We start from the raw sequence: 17,921 nt of genomic DNA on the forward strand, positions 1-17,921 counted from the left end.
GACGGGAGAAGAGGGGTGAGGAGGGGAGAAGGAAGAGTGGATGAGGAGGGAGACGGGAGAAGAGGAGGGGGACGGGAGAAGAGGGGGTGAGGAGGGGAGAAGGAAGAGTGGATGAGGAGGGAGACGGGAGAAGGAAGGGTGGATGAGGAGGGAGACGGGAGAAGAGGAGGGGGACGGGAGAAGAGGATAGGGGCGGGAGAAGAGGGGGACGGGACAAGGAAGAGTGGATAAGGAGGGGGAGGGAGAAGATGAGGGGGCAGGAGAAGAGGGGGACGGGACAAGGAAGAGTGGATAAGGAGGGGGAGGGAGAAGATGAGGGGGCATGAAGAGTGGATGATGGGGGGGCAGGAGAAAAAGAGGAGGGCAGGAAGAGTGGATGAGGAGGGGGGCAGGAGAAAAGGAGGAGGGCGGGAGAAGGGGACGGGAGGGGAGAAGAGGAGGGGGGCAGGAAGAGTGGATAAGGAGGAGGATGTGAGAAGAGGAGGGGCGGGAGAAGAGGAGGATGAGGAGGGGAGAAGGAAGAGTGGATGAGGAGGGGGGCGGGAGAAGAGGAGGATGAGGAGGGGAGAAGGAAGGGTGGATGAGGAGGGGGGCGGGGTGCGGGAGAAGAGGAGTGGGATGGGAGAAGAGGGGGCAGGAAGAGTGGATGAGGAGAGGGGTGAGGGGACGGGATGAGGAGGGGGGAGAGGATGGGGAGAGGGGATGAGGAAGACGAGGGGGGAGAGGGGATGAGGGTAAGGGGAGAGGGTGAGGAGGTGGTGAGGGGATGAGGAGGGGTAATGAGAGAGAAAGAGACACTAGTGGATGAGTAAGCAGTGGTGTCATAAGGACAGGGCAGGGGTGAATGGAGTATGTGTGTGTATATAGGGGGAATAGGGGGATCCTGAGTGAGTGTGTTGCCGTAGTAACAATACGGGGGTGATGAGTGAGTGGTATGAAGTGGTCATACCTTGGAGGCGCCGTTACCTGGGAGGCACCGTTACCTCAGAGACACTACTACCTACATAAGAGATCTCAAACTAGGGCTGTCAAGAGAGACTACCTAGATTCAGGATGCCTGTAAAGAATTTGCAATGGTAAAAGTATTTTTGTTATGACAGATTGTGTGTGTGTGTGTGTGTGAGCATGTGGGTGTGTGTGAGCATGTGGGTGTGTGTGAGCATGTGGGTGTGTGTGAGCATGTGTGTGCTTGCGAGCATAATTCTGGCCCTTCTTTGGACACTGTGTTAACAAACCTCCAGACGAGCTTCAATGCCATACAACTCTCCTTCCGTGGTCTCCAACTGCTCTTAAATGCAAGTACAACTAAATGCATGCTCTTCAACCAATCGCTGCCCGCACCTGCGCGCCCGTCTAGCATCACTACTCTGGACGGTTCTGACTTAGAATATGTGGACAAATACAAATACCTAGGTGTTTGGTTAGACTGCAAACTCTCCTTCCAGACTCACATCAAGCATCTCCAATCCAAAATGTAATCTAGAGTTGGCTTCCTATTTTGCAACAAAATAGCCTCCAACACTCTACTCAGCAAATTGGATGCAGTCTATCACAGTGCCATCCGTTTTGTCGCAAAGCCCCATATACCACCCACCACTGCGACCTGTATGCTCTCGTTGACTGGCCCTCACTTCATATTCGTCGCCAAACCCACTGGCTCCAGGTCATCTATAAGTCTATGCTAGGTAAAGCCCCGCCTTATCTCAGCTCACTGGCCACCATAGCAGCACCCACTCGTAGCACGCTCTCCAGCAGGTATATTTCACTGGTCACCCCTAAAGTCAACTCCTCCTTTGGCCGCCTTTCCTTCCAGTTCTCTGCTGCCAATGACTGGAACGAATTGCAAAAATCACTGAAGCTGGAGACTCATATCTCCCTCACTAACTTTAAGCATCATCTGTCAGAGCAGCTTACAGATCATTGCACCTGTACATAGCCCATCTGTAAAGAGCCCACCCAACTACCTCATCCCCATATTGCAATTTTTTTTTTTGCTCCTTTGCACCCCAGTATCTCTACTTGCACATTCATCTTCTGCACATCTATCACTCCAGAGTTTAATTGCTAAATTGTAATTATTATTTCGCCACTATGGCCTATTTATTGCCTCACCTCCCTAATCTTACTCCATTTACACACACTGTATATGGACTTTTCTATTGCGTTATTGACTGTATGTTTGTTTATTCCATGTGCAACTCTGTGTTTTTGGTGTCACACTGCTTTGCTTTATCTTGGCCAGGTAGCAGTTGTAAATGAGAACTAGTTCTCAACTGGCCTACCTGGTTAAATAAAGGTGAGATAAAAGTGTGTGTAAGTATCTACCTGAGAAAGCGTTGCTATAGTAACGGGACAGGGTCTGCATGATGTCTTTGGAGTGCTGTGTCCAGGGGGCTATCTTCCGGTAGGTCTTCACCCTGTGGACAAGCTGGGAGCCCCCGTACTGCAGAGACAGGGTGTCCCCATGGTCTTCATACAGCTCCTCAAACAGCCTGAATTGGGGAGGGGGGTAAAGGTCACACAAGGTCAGAGATGTCAACAGCATTTTCTAATTACTTATGTCAACTTTTAGAAAATGTGTAAGTGAGTCTCAGAGGCGAGAGTAGAGTAGGGTTTTACCTAACACAGTCCGTGTCGAACTGCAGCTTGGGCTTGTCAATCATGCCCAGAGCGTAGAGCTGATAGGCCAGAGCACACTTCCCCACCATGAACTGGGCCGTGTTAGTTCGGTCCAGACAGTCCACGCAGTTCGTCCTCAACACACCTGTCTGAAGATGGGAGAGGAGAGCTCAACAACAACAAAACATTTGAATGTGGGCGCTGATAAAAGATGTGCATCATCTCCACCTTCAGGTTTCCATGTCAACAGCCACCGCCTGCTCAGGTGTGTACGGTGTGTAATATACCGTACCTGGACACGCCCACTTGAGGTGAGACTTCCCCCAAGATCTCCCCACCTGAGGAAGGAGAAAACTCCTTTAATCAATCCAACACGGAGTATGCTTGTTGTACTTTTATACTCCTGCAATGCACATTAATTGTCTTGAGATGGCAAAACTTGAAGTTTCTGAATCTGAACACATTTAGGACTGGTGCATCGAGGAGTAATTATCCAATGCCACATTGGGAAAAAGCCCTGTATGATGAAAACCAGAGAAACATCGGCTCTTATACCCATAGCATCTCTTCCAAGATGACCATCCCGTCTTCTTTGCTTATCAATTTAGGTCACTCTATGCTTGCTTCATTGCCAGGTGTGTCTAGCACCTGGCTTGTATGCTATGCATGATATGGTAATGTAAAAAAATAATTAACCCCTATTTCTCCCCAATTTTCGCGATCTTGTCTCATCGCTGCAACTCCCCAACGGGCTCGGGAGAGGCGAAGGTCGAGTCATGCATCCTCCAAAAAAGCACCGCTTAACCAGGAAGCCAGCCGCACCAATGTGTCGGAGGAAACACTGTTCAACCTGCAGGCGCCTGGCCCGCCACAATGAGTCGCTTGAACGAGATGAGCCAAGTAAAGCCCACCCGGCCAAAACCTCCCCTAACCCAGACGCCACCCTACTCATGCTCATGGCCGGTTGTGACACAGCCTGGGATTAAACTTGGGTCTGAAGTGATGCCTCAAGCACTGCGATGCAGTGCCTCTCACTCATTATGATGGTGCCGACAGAGATGGTCGCCTCGCTTCAAGTTTTTATGTATTATTTCTTACATTGTTACCCCAGGAAATCTTAAGTCTTATTACATACAGCCGGAAAGAGCTATTGGATATAAGCCCAACGTCAATTTACCAACATTACGACCAGGAATACGACTTTCCCGAAGTGGATCCTCTGTTCGGACCACCACCCAGGACAAAGGATCTAATTCCAGTAGGAGATCCAAAACAACGACGCCGCATTAGGGGCAGACGAAGCGACCACCTGGTCAGGCTCCGTAGAAGTGCACACCGCACCTGAGTATACTACTAGCCAATGTCCAGTCTCTTGACAACAAGGTAGATGAAATTCGAGCAAGGGTTGCCTTCCAGAGAGACATCAGAGATTGTAACATTCTCTGATTCACGGAAACCATGGCTCTCTTGGGATATGTTGTCGGAATCGGTTCAGCCACCGGGCTTCTCCATGCATCGCGCCGACAGAGATAAACACCTCTCTGGGCAAAGATAGGGGCGTGTATGCTTTATGATTAACGACTCATGGTGTAATATAACATACAGGAAGTCAAGTCCTTCTGCTCACCCGATCTAGAATTCCTTACAATCAAGTGCCAGCCATTTTACCTACCAAGAGAATTCTCGTCAGTTATAGTCACAGCTGTGTACATTCCCCCTCAAGCAGACACCAAGATGGCCATCAAGGAACTTCACTGGACTAAATGCAAACTGGAAACCATACATCCTGAGGCTGCATTTATTATAGCTGGGGATTTTAACAAAGCAAATTTGAGAACAAGGCTACCTAAATTCTACCAGCATATTGATTGCGCTACGCGCATGCGCAATACCCTCGACCACTGCTACTCTAACTTCCGCGATGCATACAAAGCCCTCCCCCGCCCTCCCCTTGGCAAATCTGACCATAATGCCATCTAGCTCCTTCCGTCTTATAGGCAGAACCTCAAACAGGATGTACCAGTGACGAGAACCATTCAATGCTGGTCCGACCAATTGGAAGCCACGCTTCAAGATTGTTTTGATCAGGGGACTGGAATATGTTGCGGTCAGCATCAGAACAACATCGACCTATACGCTGGCTCGGTGAGTGCTTTTATAAAGAAGTGCATTGGAGATGATGTACCCACTGTGACTATTAACACCTACTCTAACCAGAAACCGTGGATGGATGGCGACATTCGTGCAAAACTAAAAGCGCGATCCACCGCATTTAACCATGGAAAGAGGTCTGGGAATATGTCTGAATATAAACAGTGTAGCTATTCCCTCTGCAAGGCAATCAAACAAGCAAAATGCCAGTACAGGGACAAGGTGGAGTCGCAATTCAACAGCTCAGACACAAGACATATGTGGCAGGGTCTAAAGGAAATCACAGAATACAAAAATAAATCCAGTCACGTCACGGACGTCACGCTTCGAAACAAACTAAACACCTTCTTCGCCCGGTTTGAGGATAATACAGTGCCACCATCATGGCCCACTAACAAGGACTGCGCCCCCCCCCCATGGCTTATGTGAGTAAAACATTTAAACGTGTTAACCCTCGAAAGGCTGTTGGTCCAGGCAGCATCCCTAGCCGCATTCTCAAAGCATGCGCAGACCAGCTGGCTGGTGTGTTTAAGGACATATTCAATCGCTCCCTATCCCAGTCTGTTGTCCCCACATGCTTCAAGATGGCTACCATTGTTCCTGTACCCAAGAAGGCAAAGATAACTGAACTAAATGACTACCCACTTCTGTCATCATGAAGTGCTTCGAGAGCCTAGTCAAGGATTATATCACCACCTTACTGGCCAAACTAGACCCACTTCAGTTTCCATACCGCCAACAGGTCCACAGACGACGCAATTGCCATCACACTGCCATATCCCATCTGGACAAAATAAATACCTATATAAGAATGCTGTTCATTGACTACAGCTCAGCATTCAACATCATACTCCAAGTTCATCATCAAGCTGGGGGCCTTGGGTCTCAACCCCGCCCTGTGCAATTGGGTCCTGGACTTTCCAACAACGACGAGACAGCCTAGAGGGAGGAGGTGAGGGCACTCATTCCTGTGGCGTCAGGAAAACAACCTCTCACTCAACGTCAAGAAAACAAAGGAGATGATCGTGGACTTCAGGAAACAACAGAGGGAGCACCCCCCCATCCACATTGAAGGGACAACAGTGGAGAAGGTAGGAGGTTTTACGTTCCTGGGCGTACACATCACAGAAAGAGGCTGAAGAAATGTGGCTTGTCACCCAAAACTAGAGGTCGACCGATTATGATTTTTCAACGCCGATACCGATACCGATTATTGGAGGGCCAAAAAAGGCTGATACCGATTAAATCGGCCAATTTATTTATTTATATATATATATAAATAAATAAAAATATTTATATATATTTGTAATAATGGCAATTAGAACAATACTGAATTAACACTTTTATTTTAACTTAATATAGTACATCAATAAAAACAATTTAGTCTCAAATAAATAATGAAACATGTTCAATTTGGTTTAAATAATGCCAAAACAAAGTGTTGGAGAAAAAAGTAAAAGTGCAATATGTGCCATGTAAGAAAGCTAACGTTTAAGTTCCTTGCTCAGAACATGAGAACATATGAAAGCTGGTGGTTCCTTTTAACATGAGTCTTCAATATTCCCAGGTAAGACGTTTTAGGTTATAGGACTATTTCTCCCTATCCGATTTGTATTTCATATACCTTTGACTATTGGATGTTCTAAGAGGTGCTTTAGTATTGCCAGCCTAATCTCGGGCGTTGATAGGCTTGAAGTCATAAACAGCGCAATGGAAGAGCTGCTGGCAAATGCAGGAAAGTGCTGTTTGAATTAATGCTTACACAAGCCTGCTGCTGCCTACCACCACTCAGTCAGACTGTGCTATCAAATCATAGACTTAATTATAATATAATAACACACAGAAATACGAGCCTTAGGTCATTAATATGGTCAAATCCGGAAACTATAATTTCAGTGAAATATGGAACCGTTCCGTATTTTATCTAACGTGTGGCATCCATCAGTCTAAATATTGCTGTTACATTACACAACCTTCAATGTTATGTCATAATTATGTAAAAATCTGGCAAATAAGTTCGCAGCGAGCCAGGCGGCCCAAACTGTTGCATATACCCTGACTCTGCGTGCAATGAACGCAAGAGAGGTGACACAATTTGTAGAGTTAATATTGCCTGCTAACATTAATATGCAGGTTTAAAAATATATACTTCGGTCGTGCATTGATTTTAATAAAGGCATTGATGTTTATGGTTATGTACATTAGTGCAACGATTGTGCTTTTTTCACAAATGTGCTTTTGTTAAATCATCCCCAGTTTGGTGAAGTTGGCTGACTTTGTTAGGAAGAAATGGTCTTCACACAGTTCGCAATGAGCCAGGCAGCCCAAACTGCTGCATATACCCTGACTCTGCTTGCACAGAACGCAAGAGAAGTGACACAATTTCCCTAGTTAAAAGAAATTCATGGCAATATTAACTAAATATGCAGGTGTAAAAATATATACTTGTGTATTGATTTTAAGAAAGGCGTTGATGTTTATGGTTAGGTACACATTGGTGCAACGACAATGCTATTTTCGCGAATGCACTTGTTAAATCACCGTTTGTTGAAGTAGGCTGTGAATCAATGATAAATTAACAGGCACCGCATCGATTATGTGCAACGCAGGACAAGCTAGATATACTAGTAATATCAACCATGTGTAGTTAACTAGTGATTATGTTAAGATTGATAGTTTTTTATGAGATAAGTTTAATGCTAGCTAGCACCTTACCTTGGCTCCTTGCTGCACTCGCATAACAGGTAGTTAGCCTGCCACGCAGTCTCCTCGTGGAGTGCAATGTAATCGGCCATAATCAGTGTCCAAAAATGCTGATTACCGATTGAAAACTTGAAGTCGGCCCTAATTAATCGGCAATTCCGATTAATCGGTCGACCTCTACCCAAAATGATGCACAATCGAGAGCACCTTGTCGGGCTGTATCACAGCCTGGTAAGGCAACTGCACCGCCCTCAATCGCAAGGCTCTCCAAAGGGTGGTGCGGTCTGCACAACGCATCACCAGGGGCAAACTATCATGACACCAACTGGTACTCAACTAGACTAAAGAAGGCCAATTGCATTGCTTCTTTAAAACAGCAGGACAGTTTTCAGCTGTGCTAACATAATTGTAAAAGGGTTTTCTAATGATCCATTAGCCTTTTAAAATGATACACTTGGATTAGGTAACACAACGTTCCATTGGAACACAGGATTGCTGATAATGGACCTCTGTACGCCTAAGTAGATATTCCATTAAAAATCAGCCGTTTACAGCTACAATAGTCATTAACAACATTAACAATGTCTCCACTGTATTTCTGATCAATTTGATGTTATTTTAAATGGTGCTTTTCTTTCAAAAACAAGGACATTTCTAAGTGACCCCAAAGTTTAACGGTAGTGTGTGTATATATTTATTATTTTTATTCTTTTGAATCCCTTTTGATTGATTGATTTATTTTCAGAATTGTGGTTGTGTAAGAAGGTTAGCCTCCAGTCTAGCAGTGAGCCCCACGGGAGTCTCCATATGAGACAACCCAGGGCTAGTCAGAATGTCACGTCTGGAAGCACAGAATAAATAATAAATTAAGAAGTAAATGGAGGAAGACTTTTCATTTGTGACACGTCTGGTCTGGACTGAGGTCAACAACCCCGCCAGAGACGAGAGAGTGGGCGGCCGTGTGTGTGTGTTTCTTAAGCATGAGCACATGTATAAAAGCAAGGGAGTGTGTTTGATAATGTAACATAAAGCTAATAAATACGTCATTAGAAGAATGGCTAGCAGCTTAGGTAACCAGATGGAAATGTCAATGCTTGTGATTAAGATATGCAGATAGTGAGCAATGCAGCTGTTCTTCACACCCTTCTGCTGCTGCATGCTCCGTCATCTACTCTGATAGGTAGGGATACCCTGGCCATGACTATTCAGCAAGACTCCCATCTAACAGACCCATCTATTCCCATTACTGGACATTAATTTATATCAGAAGGGAAAAAAAGAAATGTAATTGCTATTAATGCGTGATTGTAAAATACTGTATGATTAGTTATTAGACGGAGCTTTATAACAGCCCTCGGAGGGACTTTGTCTAACACATTAAAACAAACGTAGCAATAATCACAATTAAAACCAATTATGACAATTTAACACCAACCCCTGTAAAAAAATCTAGAGGGTGGGGTGAGGTAGTTATAGAGGTATAGGTTGGGATGTAAAGGGCGCACATTTTTACCCCCCTGGGCTCACCTCTCGTCTGGCCTGTTTGTGTGTACCTATCGTCTGGCCTGAGGGTATGTAACTCTCGTCTGCCCAGAGGGTGTGCGTGTGTACCTCTCGTCTGGCTTGAGGGTGTGAGTGAGGGTGTGTGAGTGAGGGTGTGTGTGTGTGTGTGTGTGTGTGTGTGTGTGTGTACCTCTCGTCTGGTCTGAGGGTGTGGCAGAAGAAGTCAGAGCGGTTGATGAAGAAGCCGGTCCTCTTGACCACGTTCTCTGCTATCATACTAAGACGGTCCAGCACGTTATACAGCTTACTGATAGAGGGAGGGAGAGGGGGAGAGAGAGATGAGATTATTATTTGACACACTGGAAAACAGAGCAAACCGGAATGTTATTTGGTCCTAACCAGAGAGTACACAGTGGCAGAATACCTGACCACTGTGACTGACCCAAAATTAAGGAAAGCTTTGACTATGTACAGACTCAGTGAGCATAGCCTTGCTATTGAGAAAGGCTGCCGTAGGCAGACATGGCTCTCAAAGGAAAACAGGCAATGTGCACACTGCCCACAAAATTAGGTGGAAACTGAGCTGCACTTCCTGACCTCCTGCCAAATGTATGACCATATTAGAGACACATATTTCCCTCAGATTACACAGATCCACAAAGAATTTGAAAACAAATTACATTTGGATAAACTCACATATCTATTAGGTGAAATACCACAGTGTACCATCACAGCAGCAAGATGTGACCTGTTGCTACAAAAGCAACCAGTTTAAATAAAACCATATTTATTATTTTTTGAACTTCAGCTACATTGAAAAGTTTCTATTCTTTTGAAACTTTCTGTGAGTGTAATGTTTATTCTGATTGTTTATTTTACTTCTGTTTATCATCCATTTAATTTGCTTTGGCAATGTAAACATATGTTCCCATGCCAATAAAGCCCCTTAAAGAGAGAGAGAGAGACAGAGAGAGGGGGCGGGGCAGGCAGACAGACAGAGACCGGGGCAAACAGACAGAGGGCAGACAGACAGACAGAGGGTGGGGCAGCCAGAGAGAGAAAACATATGAATGAGTGTTAGGTAACTTAAAAGGTCTCTTTGAAAAATGTTTCATTGAACTTGAACATTTCTTTCAGGGACAGCAACAATAACTCCTCTACTGTTAAATTCAGGTCCATTGTTGGTGAGCGTAGCCTAGAGGTTGCCAAACTATGGGGCAGATATGAAAATGGGGTTGCGGGAGAATTTCCCAAATCCCCCCCAAAAATGTAATAAATAAATACTAAAAATATCTTATATCGTCTTTGTATCTCAACATTTTTATGTGGTTAACCTTAAAAATCTAAAATGAAAATGATTGTACTCCAAAACTCCCCAGCTTATGCTCTCCAAATGGATGTTATCTGTGAGGATCGAGATGCCCATGCATTGACTTTTGTTCGCTATAAATGTTGGGGGAGGCTATTCACGAGGACATATTGTTCTGTCTCACGATTCCTGAGTGTGCTGTGGCTATATTGATGAAAAACAGATTCCATATGGGATGGAATGGTGGGCTTTTGCACAGATGGAACTCCATCTATCCCGGGACGGCAGGCAGGCCTCCGCACTCTAGTTATGAACGTGAATGTGATTTTTCGCATTGAGAGAGGAGCGGTTGTCATTCACAATGGATGTAAAAACAACTGACTTGGTTGACCTTCTGTGTAATGAAAATAACAAAAAACAGCATCAGTAAGTGTCCCACATGAGTGATGACTGCTCACCTCCAACACTTGGAAGGGCACTTTGGGACTTACTTCCCAAGACAACTGGTAACTCAGAATGAAAAGAGCTCCAACTGGGAAAATTTGCTTTGAACAGTCATGTAACTCGGGAACTCAGCCCTCTTTCTAGAGCTCAGACTTTCCGACCTGAAGATCACTAATGTCAGGATTCAACCTCGTATTTTTCAGAGTTCCCAGTTGTCTTGAAAGCACCAGAAAAGTCATGGTAGACTACCCTTCGCCAGCTCATATGTGTGAAGCTGGATCCAGTGCTTGGCTTGTCTGCATTAAAGCAAATATAGATCAGGGTTGGATGTGACAGCAGAGAGGAGGTGCATACTGCTGACCCTGACTTTGAGAAGCTCCGACGCGACATTCATCAACCACACCCATCTCATTAGTGGTGGCGAGATATGAGACATTATACATCAGCATAACTTGCAATTGACTGTCACAGTCCCACATTAAAAGTAAACATTGGTTGTTAATTACAACAACAAAAAATTCACAAGGGTGGGGTCACGAGACTTTTCAGATATCAAAATAGGGTTGTGGACCCAAAAAGTTTGGGAACCATTAAATGTTCTGAGGTGTTGAATTAGGTTGCTGGGACAACACTTTGTACCTCTGGTTCTTACAGAACACGATGCTGGTGTAGGGTTAAGCTAAAGCAGCAGGTATGACTAGGACGAAGTCGCAACCAAACACTGATATTAGGCGTTTCCCCTTTAATGGTTAAGGATAGGGTTTGGGTGAGCTGATCCTAGATCTGTACCTCTTGGTGTATCGGGCCATGTCCCAGGCGATGTAGTCGATGCAGTGTTCTGGAGGGAGGAACTGGTTGAGGTTGATTACAGCAGGGAAGAGCTCCTCACTGAGGATCTTCTCATGCTTTCTCTTCTCTCGTTTCTACACACAGACACGGAGACACACATCATCAGCGTTACTCATTTACACTGAAGGAAAGGTCTCTGATTTATGAGAAAATGCATGAAAGTCTATGGTAACTTCATAAATTTTTGTCTCTGGAAAATTTCTCCCACAACGGTACCACCTGAATGAACATAACGTTTTTTTAACATCTCAATCCGTTAACTACATACAGATGTAGGACCTTAATAATTTGAGCCAGTTTGCTAAAGCAGGAAAATAGTCCTGCAGCAACAGGAAATGTGAATTATGTGGATTATAATTAATGGACTTTTTGTAGGGGTTGATACATTTTTCATTAGGGCAAATTTAAGTCTGAAATGTCAAAGCGGAAATTCAAATACACTACAAGTTTGTACAAGTGCAGGAAAATTCTCAGCAACAAAATAATGACCAAATTAAGATCCTACATCTGTAACTAAGAACAGATGGAGCTACCTTAAGAGAGAACTATTTCCAGACATTAATGCCAGTTCACCCACAGGAGCAGTGTGTGCGCATGTACGTGTCACGCATTAGTCATGACCTCTTCTCTCCAACGCAGACACACACACACAGTACTCCTAGCTCTGCATTGACATCAGCTAATCATGTATACAGCAGCCAAACTATATCTGTCTACCAGAAGTTCAGTTCCTCTCTACAAAACGTTCTCTCAAAACACACTCTCCCTCACATATGCTGGCTACTTCCTGAGCAATGTCAGTTCCTATTCATTCTGTTTGAAGCCAAGAGAGTCTACCCCTGATGCTCCTCCTGTCATCTCTCCTAAAGATCACCCCGGTCGCTAGACCTTCAACAACCTTTTAACCACTTATCTACAAAACACACAGCCTCTATCAGTGTCACAGCCCAGTTAATAACCAGCCATTAACCACTGCCAGGCTCTCTCTCACAGCATGGCATCAAAACACACACACACACACACACACACACACACACGCCAAACAAAGTATCATGCATACACGCGCACAACTGCAAATACACTCATCATGTGCCAGCACACCATGCATGCAGTGCAGTACATGCTCATGCAAAATGCATGCACATGGATACACACAGATCTCACACACCTGCATAAGAGAGTGTGGCAAGGCATGACAGAGGCTCTTGATGTGACAAATTAACAGTGGTTAAATGTGTCTCTGCACAAACGAGGGAATTTCCCAGTTAAGAGAAATGGATCCTGATGAGTGACACACCCCCACCTACCCATCACTGGCCAACACAAATCACTCCTACGTTGCAAAGTCTATGGTGACTTTTTTGATTTCTGCTTGTGAGTGAGATAGTGAGTGAGAGGGAGGGGGGGGGGACCGGGGAGCATGGGACTAAGGGGGAGCACCCGGCCGATCTTGTGCAGGCAACGGAGGGCTGTGATTGGCTATCCCTCTCCTCGTTCCCTTGTGAGTGACATGCACAGGACACCCGAGCTCAGCAGTAAGAAGGGGGGTTCACAACACTGTGTGAAGAGTGTGAGTGTGCATGAGTGCATTTAAGGTGGTTCTTTAACAGCTTGTAATCACTAGCCCCTAACCAGTTTCTCTCGAGTACCTCTTTTATCACTCCATCTGTAACCACAACAACTGTTCTTTTCCAATGTATTGAGTTAGCCTAGGGAGTTAGCCTAAACCTTCACTAGCTAATTAAACCAACACTTCATTATGGTCATGTTGGAGATTACATCTTTCCCTCTCTCCTTGTTGTCTCCCCCACAGGGACATCTGACACCGGAGAATGTGTTTTTTTCTTTCTCCAAAAGTTTATTTAATGCCATCTTTAGTATAAATATGTTAATTGTAACATTGCAGTAATATAATGCTTGGAAACAGCACAATGGGGCCATACTTCCGAACATTATATATATTTTTTGTTTAACCTGGACCCGTCTCAAAACGAGCATCAGCTAGATACAATCGTCGACATAGTTGCACATGATAGAATGCTACATTGTAGCTGGTCCCATCAGATAACCTGGCACACGTTAGCCCTATGCTAACCTCACCAGCTGACAATGATTATATCCGATAAGTTCTGCATCAGCTACGATTGTATTTGGCCGAACCGAGAACAACAAGAACCAGGAATAATTACTTCACACAGAAAGAGGACAACAGCCTGGCTGATTGAGTCAGAAGTGCTTGTATAACCATTCACTTCAGCGCTCTCCTCTCTGGCAGTATCACCACAAGCTGCTTGCCCTGCATTCTGTCACAAGTCACATTAACATATAGGTCTTTAACTTTGAAGTCAGAGCAGCAACAGAATGGCAACTAATGTATGGCTTGCCAGTCAAGTCCTCTCACTACTACTGGAGTGAGCTACACTACTGGTTTTAGAACACCTACTCATTCAAGGGTTTTTCTTCATTTTTACTATTTTCTACATTGTAAAATAATAGTGAAGACAACAAATCTATGAAATACCACACATGGAATCACGTAGTAACCAAAAAAGTATTAAACAAATCTAAATATATTTTATATTTGAGATTCTTCAAATAGCCACCCTTTGCCTTGATGACAGATTTGCACACTCTTGGCATTCTTTCAACCAGCTTCACCTGTAATGTTTTTCCAACAGTCTTGAAGGAGTTCCCACAAATGCTGAGCACTTGTTGCCTGCTTTTCCTTCACTATGCGGTCCAACTCTGCCAAAACCATCTCAATTGGGTTAAAGTCAGATGATTGTGGAGGCCAGGTCATCAGATGTAGCACTCCATCACTCTCCTTCTTGGTAAAATAGCCCTTACACCGCTTGGAGGTGTGTTTGGGGTCATTGTCCTATTGAAAAACAAATTATAGTGCCACTAACCCCAAACCAGATGGGATGGCGTATCGCTGCAGAATGCTGTGGTAGCCATGATGGTTGTTTGCCTTTAATTCGAAATAAATCACAGACCGTGTCACCAGCAAAGCACCCCCACACCATACAGCACCACCTCTTCCTCCATGCTTTACGGTAGGAAATACACATGCAGAGATCATCCGTTCAAGCACACCTTGTCTCACAAAGACCTCCAAAACCTCCAATTTGGACTCCAGACCGAAGGACAAATTTCCACTGGTCTAATATCCATTGCTCATGTTTCTTGACCCAGAAAGAAATTTCACAAATTAATTTTTAACAAGGCACACCTGTTAATTGAAATGCATTCCAGGTGACTACCTCATGAAGCTGGTTGAGAGAATGACAAGAGTGTGTAAGCTGTCACCAAGGCAAAGGGTGGCTATTTGAAGAATCTCAAATATAAAATATATGATGATTTGTTTAATACTTTTTAGGTTAACACATGATTCCATATGTGTTATTTCATCGTTTTTACGTCTTCACTATTATTCTACAATGTAGAAAATAGTACAAATAAAGAAAAACCCTTGAATGAGTAGGTGTTCTAAAACTTTTGACATGTAGTGTAAATACACGCAAAGGTGAAACTAGTGTCGCTCATTGTGGTGTGTGCAGAGGTCAATGAGACAGAGATGTAATTTGAATGTACTGTGAGGATTCTGACTTCTGAACTTGAAATATCCTTGTTCATGGTACTGAGGGAGAGAGGCGAATGAAGAACGTTTACACTCTGTCAGAACACGTTATTGTTAGACATAAGGTATAGTATGGAAAGGAGAAGGGCCATAGTCTGGTTTCAGTTGTTGGGTTGTAATTTGAAATAGTTGATACACCAGAACCTCTTCAGTCTACCCCCTCCTTTTTCGAACATTCTGTTAAAAATCGCGCAATATTTCAGCGTCCTGCTACTCATGCCAGGAATATAGTATATGCATATGATTAGTATGTGTGGATAGAAAACACTCTGAAGTTTCTAAAACTGGTTAAATCACGGCTGTGACTATAACAGAGCATGTGTTTCATCGAAAAGCGCAAGAAAAACTGGTCACTGAAAGCTGAAAATAATATCCATGCGCCACTTGCATGTATTGTTTAAAGGACACCAAATTAAATAGGGCCAAGGATGCAATTCCTACAGCTTCCACACGATGTCGCCATTGTCGTCATTTTCCTGAGAGTTATTTCTTGGTCAAACAAAGGAAAGAGATTCAATTTCTTCCGGTCTCCGACAGGATGTTTTGGAGGAGAGATTTTCGACCATGATTTCAAGACGTGGAGCTATTGAATACACAACGCCCCGTGATCATTTTGATAGATTATAAACGTTTACTAATACCTAAAGTTGGATCACAAAAGTATTTCGAAGTGTATTGTGAAAGTTTATCGTCGACTTTTTTAATTTAAAAAAATGACGCAGCGTTTTGAAACAATGTTTTTTTCTGAATTACACAGTTTCCATAGATGGCTATTTTGGGTATATATAGACCGATTTAATTGAAAAAAAGACCCAATAGTGATGTTTATGGGGCATATAGGAGTGCCAAGAAAGAAGCTCGTCAAAGGTAATGAATGTTTTATATTTTATTTCTGCTATTTGTGTAGCGCCGGCTACGCTAATTATTTTGTTTACGTCGCCTTCAGGCATTTTGGGGTGTTGCATGCTATCAGATAATAGCTTCTCATGCTTTCGCCGAAAAGCATTTTAAAAATCTGACTTGTTGGCTAGATTCACAACGAGTGTAGCTTTAATTCAATACCCTGTATGTGTGTTTTAATGAACGTTTGAGTTTTAATGAGTACATTTAGCATTTAGCGTAGCGCATTTGCATTTCCAGGTGCCTAGTTGAGACATCTGCGTCTCAGATAGGAGCAACTTAATGGATATCTGTAGGAGGAATGTATATGGTGGGTCAATTAAAGGAAAAGGCAATCACATGGTTGCGGTCACTGATAAGGGTGGAGAGCTGTGGATTAGTGAGGAATGGGGACCGAGGTCAGGTCAGGTCACATTAGGGAGAAGGAACAGTTTATTACCCACATCACTTAAACTTCCTGCGTAGCAATGAAGATGTTATGTTTAGAGAAAAGGAGGAGACTTGGCAAGTCTATTAGAACATCTACTTTGTGCATGACACAACACATTTTTCCAACAATTGTTAACAGACAGATAATTTCACTTATAATTCACTGTATCACATATCCAGTGGGTCAGAAGTTTACATACACTAAGTTGACTATGCCTTTAAACAGCTTGGAAAATTACGTAATGGCTTTAGAAGCTTCTGATAGGCTAATTGACATTATTTGAGTCAATTGGAGGTGTACCTGTGAATGTATTTCAAGGCCTACCTTCAAACTCAGTGCCTCTTTGCTTGACATCATGGGGAATCAAAAGAAATCAGCCAAGACCTCCAAATTTTTTTTTTTTAGACCTCCACAAGTCTGGTTCATCCCTGGGAACAATTTCCAAACGCCTGAAGGTACCAAGCTCATCTGTACAAACAATAGTACGCAAGTATAAACACAATGGGACCACTCAGCCATCATTACCGCTCAGGAAGGAGACGTATTCTGTCTCCTAGAGATGAACGTACTTTGGTGCCAAAAGTGCAAATCAATCCCAGAACAACAGCAAAGGACCTTGTGAAGATGTTGGAGGAAACAGGTACAAAAGTATCTATATCCACAGTAAAACGACATAACCTGAAAGGCCGCTCAGCAAGAAAGAAGCCACTGCTTCAAACCGCCATAAAAAAAGCCAGACTACGGTTTGCAACTGCACATGGGGACAAATATTGTACTTTTTGGAGAAATGTCCTCTGGTCTGATGAAACAAAAATAGAACCGTTTGACCATAATGACCATTGTTATGCTTGGAGGGAAAAGGGGGAGGCTTGCAAGCCAAAGAACACCATCCCAACCATGAAGCACAGGGGTGGCAGCATCATGTTGTGGGGATGCTTTGCTGCAGGAGGGACTGGTGCACTTCACAAAATAGATGGCATCATGAGGGAGGAAAATGATGTGAATATATTGAGGCAACATCTCAAGACATCAGTCAGGAAGTTAAAGCTTGGTCGCAAATGGGTCTTCCAAATGGACAATGACCCCAAGCATACTTCCAAAGTTGTGGCAAAATGGCTTAAGGATAACAAAGTCAAGGTATTGGAGTGGCCATAACAAAGCCATGACCTCAATCCTATAGAAGATTTGTGGGCAGAACTGAAAAAGTGTGTGCAAGCAAGGAGGCCTACAAAACTGACTCAATTACACCAGTTCTGTCAGGAGGAATGGGCCAAAATTCACCCAGCTTATTGTGGGAAGCTTGTGGAAGGCTACTGGAAACGTTGGACCCAAGTTCAACAATTTAAAGGCAATGCTACCAAATACTAATTGAG

At 43.8% G+C, this 17,921-nt stretch overlaps 1 protein-coding gene across 1 annotated transcript in view; it reads right to left on the minus strand.

Moving 5' to 3' along the window:
• The window catches only part of LOC139407269 (FIG4 phosphoinositide 5-phosphatase a), a 101,508-nt gene that overhangs the window by 47,715 nt on the left and 35,872 nt on the right, over positions 1-17,921 (minus strand). Inside the window, exons 12-16 of the mRNA XM_071150900.1 lie at positions 11,519-11,652; positions 9,167-9,283; positions 2,912-2,957; positions 2,620-2,768; positions 2,326-2,492 (exon numbers count right to left, since the gene is read on the minus strand). Coding sequence (XP_071007001.1) covers positions 2,326-2,492; positions 2,620-2,768; positions 2,912-2,957; positions 9,167-9,283; positions 11,519-11,652 — 613 coding nt within the window. The remainder of the gene's footprint in view (positions 1-2,325; positions 2,493-2,619; positions 2,769-2,911; positions 2,958-9,166; positions 9,284-11,518; positions 11,653-17,921) is intronic.

Source organism: Oncorhynchus clarkii, chromosome 4 (genome assembly GCF_045791955.1).
Source record: "Oncorhynchus clarkii lewisi isolate Uvic-CL-2024 chromosome 4, UVic_Ocla_1.0, whole genome shotgun sequence".
In the NCBI taxonomy this organism is placed as follows: Eukaryota; Metazoa; Chordata; class Actinopteri; order Salmoniformes; family Salmonidae; genus Oncorhynchus; species Oncorhynchus clarkii.